Source organism: Gobio gobio (assembly GCF_949357685.1).
Source record: "Gobio gobio genome assembly, chromosome: 12".
Taxonomy (NCBI): Eukaryota; Metazoa; Chordata; class Actinopteri; order Cypriniformes; family Gobionidae; genus Gobio; species Gobio gobio.
Window position 1 is genome coordinate 50,963,204 of NC_137105.1, and position 16,391 is coordinate 50,979,594.

Genomic DNA, 16,391 nt, shown 5'->3' on the forward strand with positions numbered 1-16,391 from the left:
TCTTTTTAGTAATGCAATTCTATTTAACCCAGTCAATATAGTATAAGTACATATTATAGACAAAACCAAAATCTTCTTTTAGCCAAACCCATTTCAAACAATGTTATCTTATTATATTATTGTTACCTTATAGACTCAAGAATACATCTATTCCCAACACGGAAGACGCTCTGATTTGAAGTTACAACATATTTATTTTACCAACTAAACATGTTAGAAGTATACACACATACATTTAAATAAAATAAATAAAAACATTGAGATGTCTCTTAAGGTTCGTGGTATTTTTTCCTGTGATTTTTGTGGCCACATTTCTCCCCATCTTTTTCCACAACACCCGTTTTATTTTCCACTTCAATGTAATAAAAGTTTTTCCAAATGTCTTAATAAGAATAAATGCATATTTAATTTAATTTAATAATAGGAAAATAATATCCAAATTATTATTTAATTCTTTAAATCTGTTTAAAATTAGACCCACATTATAGTTAAAATGTTTTTCTGTCTTGTATTTTATCTCAAAATAAAGGATGTAATTTTATTCCACATGGAAATGTGCGGAAATAATTGAATACAGCCTCTTATTCGCTTATGAGGTAATCATAATGCTGCGGTTATTTTAACATATCTAATTGCTGCCGTTATAACGGCCCATTTCAAATGTTTACGTGCTTTTCTTTCTTTTTTTGAGCGGTGATGAAATATCTTGCTCTTGTAAATACTTACCAGCATTTCAGTAATACAAGTCTAATCTTTCAAATGCATCCAAATTACAGCGAAGCACAGCCGCACGGTGCTCTGCAGTGGCCAAAAAGGATATAAACCGTGAATTCTGAAGTTATATATTATTGAAAACTCAGAGATGTGGATTCAGAAGGCACCACACGACCTTGGTGTTTGTCAAACAGTAATTTAGGTCATTCGGCCGGAGATTTTTACACGGGTGGTGGGAGAAAAACACTGATATTCTGCATTAAGACGACAATAAAATCACTGACTAGCCCCTGTAAATGATAAAGACACCTTACGACCGCTGGACAAATAATTACCGTCCGAATAGTGCTTACGAACCCCGACTGCCCGCCCATCGGTCTCGTTCACTCACCGGAGCTAAATCTTCTAAAACGCCGCGCGAGTGGGGCTTGAAGAGAGTGATGTCACCTGCGTCTGAGCAGTGCGCCCTGATGCAGCCCCTGAATGAGACGCACAAAAATACTGCAAAATAATAATAAAAACGCGACTTTTCGTCTCGTCTCATTTTCGTCAACGAAAATGAAGAGACATTTTAGCATAGTTTTTATTTTGTGAACCACATTTAGTCTCGTTTTTATTCGTCATCGTCACATGACCAGCATTTACGTTGCGTCTCGTCTCGTTTTCGTCACGTTATAAAGGTTCGTTGACGACGATATTTAGTCATACTTTTCGTTGACGAAAACAACACTAGTGAGATGGACTTTGTAACGACGTCTTTAGTGCCTTTTAAGGGTCTTCAGAGTGTAAAGTGCCATTGAGCCAATGGAGGCCTTTCAGAGCATCAGATTTACACTAAAATATCTTCATTTGTGTCTGAAGATGAACGGAGGTCTGACGGGTGTCCAACGACATGAGGGGACGTCATTAATGACAGAATTTTCATTTTTGGGTGAACTAACCCTTGAACATGTTGATTCTGCATTTGTCGGGTCGAGGAATGTCACTGTAGTGTGCAGATTGAAGTGTGAATTGGCCTTTAGTGTGTTGCTGCACCTACAAGGAAACGCTGCTTTCGATCTGACACTCACTGTTGCCGTTGCAGTCGTACCACACTCCTTCATCGTCCTGAGACATGTGCAGCTCAGTCCGCAAACGCTGGCACTCCTCATCGGTGGTCTGCAGAAACAGAACCGGCAGCTTCCTGACGTTACACCACTCACATCTGGTCAGCCCCGAAGACTTCAAATAAACGCTCTCCAACACATCCACCTCAGGACCTCCACAGCAAAGAAATGACAAATGAGACGGGAACAAACACTGAGCCTGTTATTGTTCACATCATCCAGTCACACTGGTGACCTTTTGACAATCATTTCAAAGCTGTATCTTACCTTCTGTCTCCAGCTGAATGTACTCCACTGTAAACTAAAAGGAAGAATTAAAAAAATAACAGTAATTAATGACAGAGTTTTCACTTTTGGCTGAACTATCCCTTTCAGTAAAAACCACACGCACACCTCAAACTACATTCAGGTTAGAGGTTTACTGATAGTACGATTAATCACTAACTATCGCCGTTTTCCTGATAACCGAACCGATATCATCAAATATTGCTTATCTGCAAAATAAAAATGAATGGTGATTGTTTGTGTCAAGTCAACTTTATTTATATAGCGCTTTTTACAGCGCAGATTGTTTCAAAGCAGCTTCACAGTGTTAAACAGGAAACAGTTTGTGGTGTTGTTCAGGAACCATTAACAGAACTGAACATCAAGAAGATCCTTTATTTGAGTGTTTAAACCAATATAAACTCAGTTCCCATCCCTGCATGTGGTCTAAATGATCTCACCACGACAGGTTTGGTGACCATCCGGCGTAATGTGCCGATCCGTACGCTCCTGCACTCCAGAATAATACTGCCCAACATCTGCACCGGCTCCACTTTCTTCTTCTTAGATGGAGACGGATCTTCACACACAGTGTTCCCAAACTGCAAGAGAAAAATACCAATAAACACAAAATACACACAACACAAACTCTACATCCTGTAAACAGATTTTCAGTTTTTCAGATCTGGAGGGTTTAATAATTCTCACAGTTCTGATAACATAAAATTCAGATTGATCCATGTAACTGATTCAATATGGATTCATTTGGATATACACCGATCAGACATAACATTATGACCTAATATTGTGTTGGTCCCCCTGACCCGTCGAGGCATGGACTCCACTAGACCCCTGAAGGTGTGCTGTGGTATCTGGCACCAAGATGTTAGCAGCAGATCCTTTAAGTCCTGTAAGTTGTGAGGTTGGGGCCTCCATGGATCGGACTTGTTTGTTCAGCACATCCCACAGATGCTCGATTGGATTGAGATCTGGGGAATTTGGAGGCCGAGTCAACGCCTCAAACCATTCCTGAAGCATTTGTGCTTTGTGGCGGTGCATTATTATTCCTTTTGATAGAGACTGACCACTGCAGACCGGGAACAGCCCACAAGAGCTGCAGTTTTGGAGATGCTCTGACCCAGTCGTCTAGCCGTCACAATCTGGCCCTTGTCAAACTCGCTCAAATTCTTACGCTTGCCCATTTTTCCTGCTTCTAACACATCAACTATGAGGACAAAATGTTCACTTTCTGCCAAATATATCCCACCCACTAACAGGAGATGAAGAGATCATCAGTGTTATTCACCAGTCATAATGTTATGCCTGATCGGTGTATATCAGGTAAAGTACATGCCATACCAATTTTTCTTAAACACAACAACAACAACCTCTCAACTAATGCTGTAAACTATACAATAAACCTTGTCAGTTGCTACATTACTATAATATTAAAAGGTTAAAATTAACAACTTCATATCATTGGATGACGTGTGCTCTACAAATAATGTTGGTTATTGGACAAAAAAAATAAAAATAATAATGATGGTCAATGCATGTAACCCAGCTTACAGCATCTCTCATGCGCCGGCTCCTGGGCAGTGGGTTTCTGTGGTTTGCCTGTGTGAAAAAGTCAGCGCTAGGCTCCTCATGTTCACCAGCCGCCTTCACCGCCGCCTCCACCCGACCACCAGAGGGCGCTGGAGACGAATGGGCAGAGTCCGCGGGCCTTGGGGACACGCTGTCTAAACGATTGACGGTCCCTGTGCTGCTGACATTATCCTCTTCTTCATCCTCATCACTGGACAGCACGACTGCATTTCATCAAAACACAAACACTGGATTATACAGTATACTAAGAATATAGTTATGTGGAAATATTTATTATTAGTAGTAACATTTCTGTTTGTTGCGAGTTGCATGTTCTTCTTTTGTTATAAATCGTTAGCATGTCAGTCATAAGAGCTGAAGAAACCACTAAGAATTTACTGATAATCATAACAACCCATAACTTTTGTAAAGTATACAGAATATACTATAGCAGCACAAATTAGATTTGAGAGCTGCAAACTAATAATTATTGATATAAATCAATTAATCTATTGATTATTTCCTTGATTAATCAGATCAAAAGTCAGATTGTATATTTCATATGTAAAATTATATATCCTGCCTATACACTACCGGATATAAGTTTTTGGATGGTAAGATTTTTTAATGTTTTTAAAGAAGTCTCTTCTGCTCACCAAGGCTGCATTTATTTTATATATATATATATATATAATAAAAAAAAACAGTAATATTGTGAAATATTATTAAAATGTAAAATAACTTTTTCTATTTGGATTCTTTGATGAATAGAAAGTTCAAGAGAACAGTATTTATCTGAAATAGAAAACTTTTGCAACATTATACAACCGTTCAAAAGCTTTGGGTCGGTAAGAATTATTATTTTTTTGGGAAAGAACTTAAAATGAATATGTTTATTCAGCAAATTGATCCAAAGTGACAGTATAGACATTTATAAAGCTTTATATTTCAGATAAATGCTGTTCTTTTGAGCTTTCTAGTCATTAAATCCTGCAAAAAAAATTAAAACACTGTTTTAAACAATGATAATAATCATAAATGTGTCTTGAGCATCATATGAGAATGATTTGTGAAGGATCATGTGACACTGAAGACTAAAAATATTTCACAATATTACAGTTTTTGCTGTATTTTGGATCAAATAAATGAAGCCTGAGCAGAAGAGACTTCTTTTTTAACTTTTTTGACCTGTAGTGCCTTTTTGAAAACCAAATCTTGTATTTTATAAAAAAAATGCTTTTATTTGAGAATAACTTTTATGTTGCATTTTTTTCACATTTAAATTTTTGTATTGAAAGTATGGTAAAAACGGGTAAAAACGTACAAAGGATCACATTTAAAAATAAACTTTGGCATACCATAAAAATAACCTGTAGCCCATCTGAATTATACAACAACTAGGCCATCCATCCCATAGTGAAAACCATAGCCTAACAACACTTCACTAAGGCGGTCGGCTGAAACTTTACTTGATAAAGTTTTAAATATGGATATTTTTCTTACACAAACACGTCGATTCGCTTCAGAAGGCCTTTATTAACACCCCAGAGCCGCGTGGAGCAGTTATATGACGGACAGATAAACTTTTATGGATTTCAAAAACAAAGCAACTATTACTGCTATTATAATGCTTGGATTAGCCAGAACATTTGTAATATAACTCAGATTTTATTCGTCTGAAAGAAGAATGTCATACACACCTCAGATGACTTGAGGGTGAGTAAATCATGGGCTCATTTTCATTTTTGGGTGAACTATCTCTTTAAATATTTTTTTTAACATACACACAGCAACAGAATGTCGCTGAATGACGACAGTTTTATTACCGAACTATCGCTCCTGTCCAAAGTACACCAGAGTTACCGACCGCTACAGTCTTCGATTTGGAAATGTACTGCCTTGCCGCAAGAAAACCAATCGGGCGAATGCAGACCTCTACTCTCGATCTTCTAACATTACACTCGGACACACCGTATGTCTTGGCACTCTTGTTTTACGTGTATTTGGCAGTGTTAATTTTGACAGCAAATTTTGATTTAGTTTTAGTCATAGTCTTTTAACTAAAATGTCATTTAGTTTTAGTCATATTTTAGTCACCTGAATTGTTTTTAGTTTTAGTCTCCTAAAATCTAATGAGTTTAGTTAAATTGTAATACATCAAGCATTTAAGCATCACATAACCGACTGTCACTTGAACTGACATTTTGACATAATTTAGTTTTTGACATTAAAAATACACGAAAGAGCTCAAATCACTTTTTTTGCTTTTAAAAAAAAAAATCTATATAGTTTTTGTAACTTTGTATTTCTGTTTTAGTTAGTAGGCCATATCAGGTTAAGCTAAAGCTTCAAATAAGTAAGTTTATTTATTTTTTTTCATTTCAGTTAACATTTATTTAATTTCAAATTTTTTTAATGGTTTTAGTGAACTATTATAACCCTGATACTTTATTGAATATGTGTCAAATACTGGTCTTTCCTCCTGACTATGAATTAAATGGGAATTACATTATATATTCGTTTTTGCTTACACAATAAACTGTATTTAATCCGTGACTTTTAATTATAAAGCTCGAAATACACATTGACTGGTTGCTTCAAGTTCAGATGAGGGAGATAAAATATGCATTGTTACAACCGTCTGACACATATTACTATATAAACATGGTAAAGTAAACATTGTCATTATTCATCAGCATTAGTTCATAAACGATTCCCTGGCATAAATGTGTGTTATTGATTGATTGAGCCGCTCTGGAGCTGGATTGGGGATGAGCCGTGTTTTCCAGCCGTTAGATCAGTTCAGATCAAATGTGCTCATCTGTTACTCAGGACATCAGTTCTGACTGGATCTCTTCACTAATCCACCCTCACTAACATTTTCCTCTCGTTTTTAGTTGTTGGCGAAAATGACAGTTGATTTTCCTCATAGTTTTTGTCATCCAACACTAGTTTTTATTTAGTTATCGTCTCGTTTTCGTCATTGAAAAAAGGTCGTTGACGAAAATAATTAAACGAAATTAACACTGGTATTTGGCCACCTATTGCTGTGGGTTTATTATTGACATATAAAAGTCTAGACCCTGAATATAAGACAAACCCGTTTTTTCAGATGGATTTCTAAGAAAAAAAACGTACATTTGGAACAATACGGTATTATCGAACCAACAAAAGTTTGAGATGATCATTTGTAGCATAACTGTGATGCGCGTTTGAAGTGTAGTGCACTTACTAGGGTCGTTTAATTCACATGGTTTGGTGACCTGTTTCTTGCCTCCAGCTTGCTTGTGTCCATTACACGCCGAGCTTCCAGAAGTGGCGACGGCTCTTCCATTGTGCGGGAGGAGCATATTTCCGTGGGTGATCCGCACCGATGGGTTTATTATAAGGTCTAGCTGTTGAGAGCACCCCCCAGTGGGCTCGTAAAAGCTTCTGCTGATCTGAAGGCTGGGCTGCGAGCGAACGGAGGGTCGAGGAGGCAGTGCTGATGCAACAGCAGAAAGAGGCAGAGTCTCAGCAGGAAGGATAAATCCACAGCTGTCACACTTCACATGGTCCTCACTTGGCTGGCCACATTTACCGCAAACTGTGAGGTAATCATCAGGCTGAAGGGGCTGCTGGGTGTGAGAAGGTCCGACAATACACTTATTACACACTTAAAGTGCTAGCTCACCCAAAAATGTAAAGTGTCATCAATTACTCACTCTCATGTTGTTCCAAACCCATGAGACTTTCATTCATCTTTGTTACACAAATGAAATCTGAGAGCTTTATGCCGCTTTACATGATGAACAGACTTAATTTTGGCTTTTGTTCACACTCAAGCATTGATGAACACACACATTTATGGAGCACATCAAAAATGTTAAACTAAAGCTCAACCACACCTGACTGACGCAGGAATGAGCCTCATTGGTTCTCACGCGTCAAGAAAGCATGTTTAAACAGTTTACCGTATTTGATGTGCTCTATATTAGGGCTTCACGGTAACGGTTAAACTGAGGTGATTTTGCTCATATCAAATGCTTTATCAAATGGAAAACAAAGGCTGGATGGACGGATGGATGGACGGACAGACAGGTAGAATGATAGACAGATGGACGGATAGATGGATGGGATTGGATGGCTGGACTGACAGACAGACAGGTATAATGATAGACAGACGGATGGACGGATAGATGGATGGGATTAGATGGATGGGATTGGATGGATGGGCTGGCTGGATAGACAGGTAGAATGATAGACAGACAGATGGATGGATGGATGGATGAATAGATGGAAAGGTAGAATGATAGACGGATGGACAGATAGATGGATGGATGGATGGATGGATGGATGGATGAACAGATGGACAGGTAGAATGATAGACGGATGGACAGATAGATGGATGGATGGATGGATGGATGGATGAACAGATGGACAGGTAGAATGATAGACGGATGGACGGGATTGGATGGACTGGCTGGACAGACAGGTAGAATGCTAGACATACGGATGGACAGATAGATGGATGGGATTGAATGGACTGGCTGGACAGACAGACAGACGACAGAATGATAGACAGACGGATGGATGGATAGATGGATGGGATTGGATGGACTGGCTGGACAGACAGACAGACAGGTAGAATGATAGACAGACGGATGGACAGATAGATGGATGGATGGATGGGATTGGATGGACTGGCTGGACAGACAGACAGGTAGAATGATAGACAGACGGATGGACAGATAGATGGATGGATGGATGGGATTGGATGGACTGGCTGGACAGACAGACAGGTAGAATGATAGACAGACGGATGGATGATAGATGGATGGATGGGATTGGATGGACTGGCTGGACAGACAGACAGGTAGAATGATAGACAGACGGATGGATGATAGATGGATGGATGGGATTGGATGGACTGGCTGGACAGACAGACAGGTAGAATGATAGACAGATGGATCGACGAATGGGTGGATAGACAGGTAGAATGATAGACAGACAGGTAGAATGATAGACAGACAGATGGACGGATAGATGGATGGATTGGATGGACTGGCTGGACAGACAGAGGTAGAATGATAGACAGGTAGAATGATAGACGGATGGACAGATAGATAGATGGATGGATGGATGGACTGGCTGGACAGACAGAGGTAGAATGATAGACAGGTAGAATGATAGACGGATGGACAGATAGATAGATGGATGGATGGATGGTATTGGATGGAGTGACTGGACAGACAGAGAGGTAGAAGGATAGACAGATGGATGGACGGATAGATGGATGATGGATGGACAGGTAGAATGATCGACGGATGGACAGATAGATGGATGGATGGATGGATGGATGGATGGGATTGGATGGACAGACAGAGAGGTAGAAGGATAGACAGATGGGTGGACAGGTAGATGGATGGATGGATGGGATTGGATGGACTGGCTGGACAGAGCGATAGAATGATATACAGATGGATGGATGGATAGACTGATGGACGGATAGATGGACTGGCTGGAGGGACAGGTAGAATGATAGACAGATGGATAGACGGATAGATGGATAGATGGATGGATGGATGGAAAGCTTAAATGAGTCTCAATGGCTTAGAAATAGTACATTAAATGGCAGCTAATGGAGTCTTAATGAGCCAAGTCAGAACAGTCTGAAGGTCTGAGCCGAGTTTGGAGGTTGTAGAGTTAAAGCTCTAGCTCTAGGAGAAGTTAGAGTCAGAACTTTCTGTCTCAGAAGAATAATAACTAAGCATTTCAGTAATTCGGCTTTCTAAAACCAACTTTACAATATGGACGAGAATCATGTTTGGATTTATTACAGTTTGTCACAGACGGTTCACTCACAGATTTAGCCGCAGCAAATCACACACACGGCCTCATGAAGAAACGTAGACTGATTTCACAGACGTAGATTTCACAATGTACAGCGCTAAACTCCAACATACATGTTTGTCTGTGTTGTCAGATCATCAGTGCTTTTTGCAGCCCAGAAAGAGCGTGTGCGCATGGATTGAGTAAACACTGGGTAGAAATTGTATCCTTTTACAAGAAAAACTCCTTTCGGGGGGATTTAAACTCACAACATCTGGCAACCCCAACCGGAAAGATAGTGGAGGCTTGTTACTAATGCAAGATAATGGAAATGTTAAATAAATAAAACATTTCAGGTCAAATAAACAGCAGGCCAATATCTCAATTATTATTTTGAATTAATCGAGAGAAGCAGAAATCGTGCAGCTCATGTGAATAAAAGCCTGTTAATCATGTCTGATGGGACAACATGAGGGTGGGTAATTGATGACATTACATTTGTGTTAATGAATAAAAACTTGCACATTTGACCAATCACACATTTAAAGGGTTAGTTCACCCAAAAATGAAAATTCTGTCATTAATGACTTCCCCTCATGTCGTTGGACACCCGTCAGACCTTCGTTCATCTTCAGACACAAATGAAGATATTTTAGTGTAAATCTGATGCTCTGAAAGGCCTCCATTGGCTCAATGCACTTTACACTCTCAAGACCCTTAAAAGGCACTAAAGACGTCGTTACAAAGTCCATCTCACTACAGTGGTTGTACAATAACTTTATGAATCGGCGAGAATAGTTTTTGTGCGCAAAAAACCCTAAATAATAACTTAGTGATAACGATTTCAAAACACGGCCTCATGAAGCTTCGAAGCGTTATGAATCAGTGAGTCGATTCAGCAGTTCAAAGCGTTATGAATCAGTGAGTCGATTCAGCAGTTCAAAGCATTTTGAATCAATGAGTCGATTCAGCAGTTCAAAGCGTTATGAATCAGTGAGTCGATTCAGCAGTTCAAAGCGTTTTGAATCAGTGAGTCGAATGAGCGGTTTGAATCGCCAAATTTCAGCAGTTTGGCGGTTTGACACGCGATCCGAATCATGATTCGACTCACTGATTCATAACGCTTCGAAGCTTCATGAGGCCGTGCTTTGAAATCGTCATCACTATATAAGTCGTTATTTAGGGGTTTTTTGCGCACAAAAATTATTCTCGCCGATTGATAAAGTTATTGTAGAACCGCTGTAGTGAGATAGACTTTGTAACGACGTCTTTAGTGTCTTTTAAGGGTCTTGAGAGTGTAAAGTGCCATTGAGCCAGTGGAGGCCTTTCAGAGCATCAGATTTACACTAAAATATCTTAATTTGTGTCTGAAGATGAACGGAGGTCTGACGGGTGTCGAACGACATGAGGGTGAGGAATTAATGACAGAATTTTCATTTTTGGGTGAACTAACCCTTTAAATGTAGAGGTAGAGTCTCACCTCAACTGGTGCGCCCACAGTCTCAGGACTATTGTTCATCGTCCGCCGTTTCTGATGGACACGTCTCTTAATGGGTGTGTCTCCTGAATCTGGTGAACAGCAGAAAAACAGTCATGAATTAATAATCAAGTGTTTCTAAGAGCTCCAAAGATCTCAGAGAGCGCATTTCAGGCTAATCAATCTCGACTTAAAAGTGAAATAGTGTAGATTTTGGTTTGGTACACTTAGGGCGTTTTCACACCTGAAAGTCCGCACCAAGGTCCGAACCGAAGTTCATGTTTTTATACATTCGGTTAGTTTTGGTTTGGTTTCACATTGCAATTGACCTATCGTAAGCCCCTCCCCTCAAACTCAGATGAGCCAATGGCAGTTGAGTATCAGTTGCGCTGGGACCGGAACTCGGACATCTTTAGGTTTCAGCGCCCATAGAGATGCATTGGAAAATCCGAAGCTCTCATCGGTTTGATGGTGTTTATGCTACAAAAAGGGCAAAACGATGTGCCTGGGGTACTGTAACCCTGACTCCAGGGATCCTGAGAGGATTTTCTGGTGGTCACAATCTCATTAAGTTACGATTAAGTTAGTGATTCCCTGCTAACATATACAATAACAATATACATACACAATAACTAACTGTTCTCACGTCATGTAACGTTAACAGTGTAGGTCAAAAACACATAAACGAAGGTCTGCATTTCAGTACGTCTCCATATTAAACTGGTTAAATGTACCGCAGGGTAAGATTAAATTAATGTACATGAACAGTGTTGATGTACATTGTAGCGATCATGAAGACCGTAACACGAGGCTTCTCCCGTTTGCATTGTGATCTGTAAATCCTAGCTTCCAAATTAATCTCCCACATTTATTTTAAAATCTTTTATATATTTAAGTCCCACTTGAATGCTCCTCAACGAGAGGTGGTCCTTCTGTGCCACAGAATTTTTGTATATATTTTTATTATTTCTGTGAGATATGTTTAAGGTCTACATTATCTGTCTTACTAAGGAGGACTCCTATTTTGATGGGTATTATAGTCTACGGATGGCGAAAGGGAGAGCTCGCACTCGCAGTTTCTCTGAGTTGTTTTCAGATACAAAGTTTACAGTTTATTAGCACCCCTGAAAAGGCATACGGTCTGTATATGTTTGTTTACTGTTAGTAACGTTAGTTGTTTGAGTGTTTTTGTATAATTTGCTGTGTATGTTAATGATAATGCAACAGAGAGAGAGATAGTTTGTGAATGAGACGTTAATGCGCACTTCTGCTTTGTTTGTTCAGCTCTTATGGTGATTTTTTTGTTTTGTTGTTGAGTGAAAAACGATGTAATGAACTTCATAAACCATCAGTAAAGTTTGGCCATCATTCAGACCGGGTCCGCTACATTCTGTGTCAAAGACATCTTGGGATAAGGTGTTCACACTGACAGCTGTTATTGTAAGACTGCTAGCAACGCCGTTTGTTTGTCCGAGTTAGCAACAGTATCTAAGGGGGGCGGGGCTTACCGATAGGTCAATTATGCGAGCGTCTGACGTCAGCGTCTTTGACAAGAATGAATGAACGGACGCATATCGTTGCCACTATTGAACAGTGCGCATTGCTTTACTATTTTCTTTTCGTTACGTTTAAAAGTGGACATTTCAAGCTTTATATACACATATTTCTCATGTTTGTGAGACGAGTATCTGCTGAGTTACGGTTTATTTGAGACGCGCTCCAGTTCATGTGCAAAGCATGCGATCGCTCCCGCAATTATTGTCTGCTATAGACTGTTTGCTGCTTATTTTTTAAATCTAATTATCTGATTAAACGTTGATTAAAATTAAGATACAATTTATACAAAGCTAAATTCACATTAAAGAAAGGCTTTCTAAGCAAAATCATACAAAATTTCTTTCAAAATAATTTTCTGTCTTCAGACATATTGCGCATCTTTTCATTTTTCATAATTAATGTAGCCTAGATTGAATTTAAAAATAACATTATAATATTTAAACATAAACATGAGCTTCCTGTAAATGGTCTGAAAGTACGAACCGTACAGAAAATGCTTTCACACTAGAAACGAACCAAACCTTTGTTCAGTTTGATCCGGACTGAGACGACCTCTTTTTGTCAGACCAAATTTCGTCTGTTTGGTCCGGACTGTGGTCTAGGAAAGGTTTCGAACCTGCAATTTTGATTCAGACCAAACTGAAAAGTCAGAAAATCCGGACCAAACAAGGAAGGTGTGAAAGCGCCCTTAGTGGTTACTTGCAGAGGAACATTGTTTTGGTCATTACATGAAAACCAATGAGGTTAATTCTCGTTAATTCTCGTTTTACGCATCACGTTTGCATAGCTGCCAGAGGAGGATAAGAAAGCTCCTCATAAAGATCTTCATTTGTGTTCTGAAGATGAACGAAAGTCTTAAGGGTTTGGAACATGAGGATGAGTAATTCATGACAGAATGTTTTGGGGGGTGAACTAACCCTTTAACAAAATAAACACTCAATGCAAATGCAAACTATGTTGATTCATGTTTTATTATCGGTACTATAGCTCCCCTTTTTTTGCTTGCAAACACTTTTCTGTTTTGGGGTTCAGTTGTTCCACTTCATATAGTAGAAGCCTGAGCTTCTTTCCTTTATTTATGGATATTAGGGATGAGACGGTAAGGAAATTCTCCCACTGGTTTTAAATCACTAATTCTAAACCGAAAGTAAAATGCACACGGCCGCTCGGGGCATTCATAACGGTGCGAAACAAAGCCAGTGTTTTTAATGAATTCATGAACTGAAAACGCACTAGTGGACACACACCGTGAATGACAGTTCGGCCGTTTTACTTTCGGTTTAGAATTAGCGCCTATTTTGGGGCGGGTTGCTTGAATGGTGGGTTCATTTGACTATTATTCTTCATGAAAAACAATGACAAACTCACTTAAATAGGCGCTTTTTTTACATTTCGCTTTGAAACCAAATTTTCCGCTGTCATCTTGCCAGTCTCTGATAAAAGAAATCTGACTCCGGCTGCGACTCTCGTTCGGCTCGCTGTATTAAGCAGACATTCAGTTTTTAATTGTCTGTTCTCTAACTGAACTAAAGGATTTCATTACTATAAAAAACGACGGTGCCACGGTGGGAAAGAGATGTAACCGGTGTTGTGCCTGTCACCGGTAACACCGACTAATGGATATGATGTAAACACCATGGATGAATGATTAAAGGATGCAGCTCTAAAACATAAATAATTACTGTAGGCTTGACATAGTGATAAAGAATAAGGCAAAACACAGTTTGAAAGATGGTTTTATGATGTACATTTGAACAAAAAGGTTACATGTAGCATTAACACTTTACTTGATTGCTCATAAAATAACTCCAGTAACCAGTTCACTCTCCTTTCTGAATTTCGATGTGCCCTTTCCTTCAGTACCACCAGAAGATTGAACTTTATCTGTCTAAAGTGTGCTTACCTGAAATCTCAGGACACGTGAGAAGAATGTTCTCCAGCTCGACTCTTTGGATCAGATCAGATCTGCAGGAGAGACACATTGGCAGACAGCATAAGAGTGCTGAAACACGGCAGATCCGCTTAAGAAACGTCACATCTGATGTTCTGGGTTCACAATTGAGGGACAGACAGATCAAGTGTGCAGCCAAGAATGTGAATGTACCTTATTTGACCCAAACTACAGACAAAGGCAAAATCTGACAGAACAAAAACACAGAGGCTTATGTCTCATGGTTTTACCTTTGCACCTGAAAACAGATTACTAACATAAAATCAAGGCAGCATTCCTCGCAATGCTCATATTTCTAGCAGAGCACATTTTGACCTACTTGATGTCAAACATCGGTCACTTGTTATTCTGTAGTCAGCTGGTCCAGTGCCATACCTTTGCTCCAGCTTTCTGCTCGAAGCAGAGAACTGTGTGTGCTGGAAGAGCCGCCCCTGAACCATAACTCCTTGGGATGGTGCTGGGCTCATTATCAGATAGCTGGTTCGATTGGGGACACTCACTGAATGAGCTGCTTCACTGGGAGACCATGAACAACAACAAAGGGGATGAGTAGAAATATCTGACTTGGAGAATATTGCTAAAAAAAAGTTAATGGAATTAAAAACACTTTAAGCTATAATTATATTGTAAATATTATTTTTCACCCATATGCCCAGATTTACAATACCTAAGCTTGCCAGTTCTGTTGAGTGGTCTTAATTGATTTGGACGTCGTTCATGAGTCTCCACAGACCCATTAGCACTGAAGCGCTTCATGGATGGAGTCTGCCAAAAACACATCAGAGCGCTCAGGTTATAAGGTCATAGTTCAACATACCTGCAGACCGGTCCTATCCAACATCAGATCATTAAAGGAACACGCCACTATTTTGCTCATTTTTCATCTCCCCTGGAGTTAATTAGTACAGAATGCCACAGCAAAGTTCCTCAAAAGAAAGCGCAAATTTGATCACGTAACTCCAATTCTAAAATCACTACATTGGTTACCTGTGCATCTCAGAATTGATTTTAAAATTCTACTCTTTGTCTTCAAATCATTAAATAACCTGGCACCAAGCTATTTGTCTGAGCTACTCTGTCCACATAATCCCACACGAAATTTGAGGTCTGGTGATAAGAGACTTTTATCTGTCCCCAGATCTCGATTAAAACACAGAGGAGACAGAGCCTTTGCTATTGCCGGTCCTAGGCTATGGAATAGCCTTCCGGATTATATCAGATCGGCTCAGTCTGTAACCACTTTTAAATCTTCTCTTCAAACCTACTTTTTCTCTATAGCTTTTAATTCACTGTGATTTTATGTCTTAAATGTTGGGCTATGTCCTTGTTTCTTTAACTTGTGTATTGTTCAGCACTTTGGTCAGCCATGTTTGCTGTGTTTAAATGTGCTATATAAATAAACCAAACTTGAACTTGAAACTTGAGTTAAACAGTTGAGTTTGACCGTTTTTGAATCCATTCAGCCGATCTCCGGGTCTGGCGCTAGCACTTTTAGCATAGTTTAGCATAGATTATTGAATCGGATTAGACCATTAGCATCTCGCTCAAAAATGACCAAAGAGTTTCGATATTTTTCCTATTTAAAACTTGACTCTTCTGTAGTTACATCGTGTGCTAAGACCGACGGAAAATGGAAAAGTTGTGATATTCTAGACCGATATGGCAGGAACTAACCTCTCATTCCTGCGTAATAATCAAGAGCTGTGAGCCGTCCCATGAGTGCAGCGGCGCAATGATATTGTTGCTCATTTTCACAAATTTCATGGCCCTCAGAATATTTTGTTTATGAATATCTGAACATGCAAAATATCAAAAGAAAGAACAGATGCTCTGTTTTTATTCTAGCTTCATTCCTTCTTTTTATCAACACTTGAATGTGAGTACATTTTATTTAAAAAGCAACATTGAGCAAAAAGCGGAGAAA

At 39.3% G+C, this 16,391-nt stretch overlaps 1 protein-coding gene across 8 annotated transcripts in view; it reads right to left on the bottom strand.

The window, feature by feature from the left end:
* senp6a (SUMO specific peptidase 6a) overlaps positions 1-16,391 on the bottom strand; it is a 52,405-nt gene that overhangs the window by 23,517 nt on the left and 12,497 nt on the right. For 4 of the 8 annotated variants that reach the window (XM_079831813.1, XM_079831817.1, XM_079831819.1 and 1 more), the window contains 9 exons: positions 15,135-15,232; positions 14,843-14,983; positions 14,420-14,481; positions 10,963-11,051; positions 6,904-7,288; positions 3,654-3,895; positions 2,546-2,686; positions 2,088-2,121; positions 1,785-1,973 (listed from right to left, as the gene is read on the bottom strand). In XM_079831813.1, the coding sequence (XP_079687939.1) occupies positions 1,785-1,973; positions 2,088-2,121; positions 2,546-2,686; positions 3,654-3,895; positions 6,904-7,288; positions 10,963-11,051; positions 14,420-14,481; positions 14,843-14,983; positions 15,135-15,232 (1,381 nt within the window). The remainder of the gene's footprint in view (positions 1-1,784; positions 1,974-2,087; positions 2,122-2,545; positions 2,687-3,653; positions 3,896-6,903; positions 7,289-10,962; positions 11,052-14,419; positions 14,482-14,842; positions 14,984-15,134; positions 15,233-16,391) is intronic. The other 4 variants (XM_079831820.1, XM_079831818.1, XM_079831814.1 and 1 more) reach the window with 1 other exon arrangement.